The sequence below is a fragment of the Sinocyclocheilus rhinocerous genome, unplaced genomic scaffold, assembly GCF_001515625.1.
Source record: "Sinocyclocheilus rhinocerous isolate Xijiao unplaced genomic scaffold, SAMN03320098_v1.1 scaffold2021, whole genome shotgun sequence".
NCBI classification, from domain to species: domain Eukaryota; kingdom Metazoa; phylum Chordata; class Actinopteri; order Cypriniformes; family Cyprinidae; genus Sinocyclocheilus; species Sinocyclocheilus rhinocerous.
The window spans coordinates 19,218-22,999 of NW_015662687.1; the positions used below are offsets into that span (position 1 = coordinate 19,218).

The 3,782-nt window shown below is 39.3% G+C and overlaps 1 protein-coding gene across 1 annotated transcript in view; it reads left to right on the forward strand.

Annotated features, from left to right (window-relative positions):
- LOC107728233 (E3 ubiquitin-protein ligase MYCBP2-like) overlaps window positions 1-1,254 on the forward strand; it is a 12,140-nt gene extending 10,886 nt beyond the window's left edge. Inside the window, exons 7-8 of the mRNA XM_016538334.1 lie at window positions 860-998; window positions 1,124-1,254. Of these exons, the coding sequence (XP_016393820.1) occupies window positions 860-998; window positions 1,124-1,248 (264 nt within the window). The 3' untranslated portion in view covers window positions 1,249-1,254. The remainder of the gene's footprint in view (window positions 1-859; window positions 999-1,123) is intronic.
- The last annotated feature ends 2,528 nt before the right edge of the window (window positions 1,255-3,782 follow it).

The following is a 3,782-nucleotide window of genomic DNA, read 5'->3' on the forward strand; positions in this document are numbered from 1 at the left end:
ACAAAACAGCATCATGTATTTATGCATTGCTTAATCCAAAGAGCCGAAGCGCCATTCACTCAGATTGCATGTACATGTGAACATATGAGACGCAGTGAAAAGGAATAACGTGTTTTCTGAAAGTTTAAACTGTTTTAACTTTGCATGGCTTTCTATACATCTCTTGTGTGAGATTGTTTGTGTTTGTGTGTGCTGTCACTCATAGCACGTGCCTATATCGTGCACTATATCGAACATTTTTATATCGTTATCGAAGAAGGTGTACCGTTGATAAATATCGATACCGTTTTATCGCCCAGGCCTAGCTGCAGTTGAGGTAAGCAAAAGAGTGACGCTGCAGAATCCCAGATTGCAAATGGCAAAAGCATTCGCCACTGAAGACTGCCTGAAAAATAAAACACTAGACAGGGTGGTTTGGGTTGGTAACTTATCGAGACTATTGAACAGAATTGGCCCTGCTGCAACAGATAGTCCCGTCTCAAACTCACGCCATTGGTTGCTTTGTCAAGCCAAGATCACCATGTCAAACTAACTGGGATGATCAAACAAACAGAACCATGTATTGAAAACATCTCTTTTTAATATACTCTTTAGCGGAAACAACCTACAAATGTATGCTTGTAGTCAATTTTGCATATTTACCTGGGATAAGAAGTGTTTTAGCATCAAAAAGATGCCTCGCATGACCCTCCTAAAGTACCTTCTATTGCAGGTCAACTTAAATGTTTAATAACCGTATAATTGTTTCAATTCTGCTACTGGCTACCAAACATTGACGTTACATTTCGCAGATGACGAAAGAGACAGGGTTTTTATGATGATTATTAATGTTTTTGTGTATATGGTTTTTTTTTTTTAGGATGGCTTTGTGGTGCGGATCTACGCCACCAGCTCAGACCCGGCCCTACAGCAGGAACTGCAGCTCAAACTGGCCAGGAAGTGTCTTCATGCCTGTGGCATCTCCCTCTTTGACCTGGAGAAAGACCTTCATATCATTAGTGAGAGCTGTGCTTCAGTGCACACACGTCTGTGCATGCACATCAGTGTTTAAGAGGAAGTACGTGTTGAAAAGAATTAACTTGGTGTTGTCTCTTTTGCGGCGTGTGTGTGTTTATGTCCTCAGGCACAGGGTTTGATGAGGAAGCAGCCCTGATTGGAGCTGGCAGAGAGTTTGCTTTGATGAAAACGGCATCTGGGAAGGTAGACCTACCTCTCTATATTCCTCTGTGTCTCTGCATTAGTGTTTAACTGAATCTGAACACAGTTTTTCATGTGGTGGTGGAAGTGCTACTGTCTTGCATAATTACAGCATCAGCTTAGAAGTAAAGATAAAGCAGATCATGATCGACTGAATGCCAGTAAACCTTTGAAGAACATGTTTGGGTTTTAAGAAAATATGTTTTGGAATTTAAAGGGGTCCTATTATGCTTTTTCACTTTATCAACTTTAGTTAGTCTGTAATGTTGCTGTTTGAGCATAACAAAGATCTCCGAAGTTACAAAGCTCAAAGCCCAGTTCAAAAGGAGATATTTTATTTAACAGAAATCACTTTTCAAAAACTACAACGAACGACTCGTTTGGACTACAACGAACGTTTTCCAGGATTTGTGATATCACAAATACATAAAAAAGATCTGCAAAGTTACAAAGCTCAAAGTCCACTTCAAAAGGAGATATTTTATTTAACAGAAATCACAAGCTTTCCCAAGGCAGACGAACTTAGAGTGGTTACAATCCTCCGGGTTTAAATCGCGCTCAAATTGATTTGATTTTGACGCAATATTTACACTGAAGCTCGCAGGCGGCTATGGTAAGGGGCGTGACATTTCCCGACCAGGCGCCGAGTGGTGCCAATCACAACACACACTGGCCTTGCTAACCAATCACAGCACATTTCGTATTTCAGAAGGCGGGCTTTCATTTGATACAGGAACTATTCGATCCGTTCATGCCAGACTGGGGAGAGAGGTGTTGTAATAATGTAAAATATGTGAAAAATAATGTGTTTTTCGAACAACCTAGTATGAGAGCCTGTTCTAGTACACCCCCAAAACAACATCAAGACTTTGTAAAAGAGCATAATAGGACCCCTTTAAGTCTATTTAAGGACCAATAAGTTAACATAAAATCAAAAAATGATATATATATACTTTAAATAAAAAATAGATGTACTTTTTGACCCTGTAATCTTTAATCAGAGTCCCATATCTTCCGGCAATATTGTTCACTTCTCTCTGCTGATGTATGAAAATGTCACAATATGGAAGTCAGTTGCAACTTTTGGTTTATGATGATGTTTTGGATTAAGAAATAATTGTCATTACAATTAAGCATCTCCTATTTCCATTTATTATTATTTTTTATTATTATAATTTTTTTAAATTGACCTATTCATGTACTTATTGGAGAGCAAAAAATATATAAACGTATATTACTCTGCCTTAGCTTGTGTCACTATGAATCCAAACTATAAGTAATAGAAATGCTTTTGTACGATTAAAGAAAACTGGGTCTGTTGACAAGTGATAAAAGAGCACTGAAGCACAGTTAAATTTAGCTAGTGCGCAATCATCTGGCCATTAAATATGCACATTTATTTCGTAATCTTCATAAATCTACACCAGATGGAGGTTGTGCGAGTGAGTAAGGGTATGAAACTGCATGTTTCATCAGTGTGTGAGGTTCACACTAGGTCTAGCAGGCAGGGCTGATGGCAGTGATGCTGTCTCTGGTGTGAAAGCGACAGCAGCAGCAGAGAAGGGCAGCCTGTAGAGCCGCACACATGCTTAAATAACTGGAAGTAATTTGATTATTCTACCCTTCCAGTTGAGCGCCGAGGCTCTTTGACACTCTGTGAGGCTGGAACGTTTGAGAGGCCAAAGCGAGCACAGCTTGTGTGTATTTACACGTGATCCTCACGCAGTACAAATACAGGGGAGTGGATCGTATCCAAAACTGACACACAATGAGCACTAAATGCAAGTACAAATCAGCTTTGGCAACTACATAAAACAGTTTAGCCATCTGGCAGTAACTTGATTAGGAATTGTAAAAAAAAAATGCTTTGTTAAATTATGTCGGTTAATAATTTATGGCTGGTTTATTATCTCCGTTGACTTGCTGTTGTCAGGTGTGGCAAAAAGTAAAAAATGGACGCTGAGTGTGTCTCATTGATGTGAAGTTATGGAATGTGTTTTAGGGAGGTGCAGTGAGTGTGTGCCAGGCCTCATGAGATATGAGAGCTGCTGTAGGTTTATCATTCTGTAAGACTAAACTCACTCTTTACCTTATCTGGAGATTATCCAGTCATGTGTGTGTAGCAGTAAAAACAGGCCTGGATGAGTCGTGACTGGGCAACTTTCTTAATAAACGCCGTGGCCTGTAATATAAAAGAAGGTCACATACGTTTTATGGACTGCAGAAATGCTGACATGTGTTTTCTGTCATCATTGATTGTAGTTATTGTGTTTTCCATTACAGAAGTACAGTATTAGCTTCCCACATGACACATTTTAAAGTTTTAAAACGCTATGCTGCTATATTTCATTAATGACCTCAAAGTGTATGTAACTGAAATGACTTTTAAAGGCACAATATGTAAGTTTTCGCCACTAGAGGTCGCATTTTCAAAACTATAACAAAGGCGAAGCTTAAAGGCAGAGTAAGCGATTTCTGGTAGCCAATGTTGATATTTGAAATCACCAAAACAAACACGCCCCTACCCCAAAAGGGTCTTGCCCCTATTTTGATAGCTCCGCCCCACATATACGTACGCAACCCAG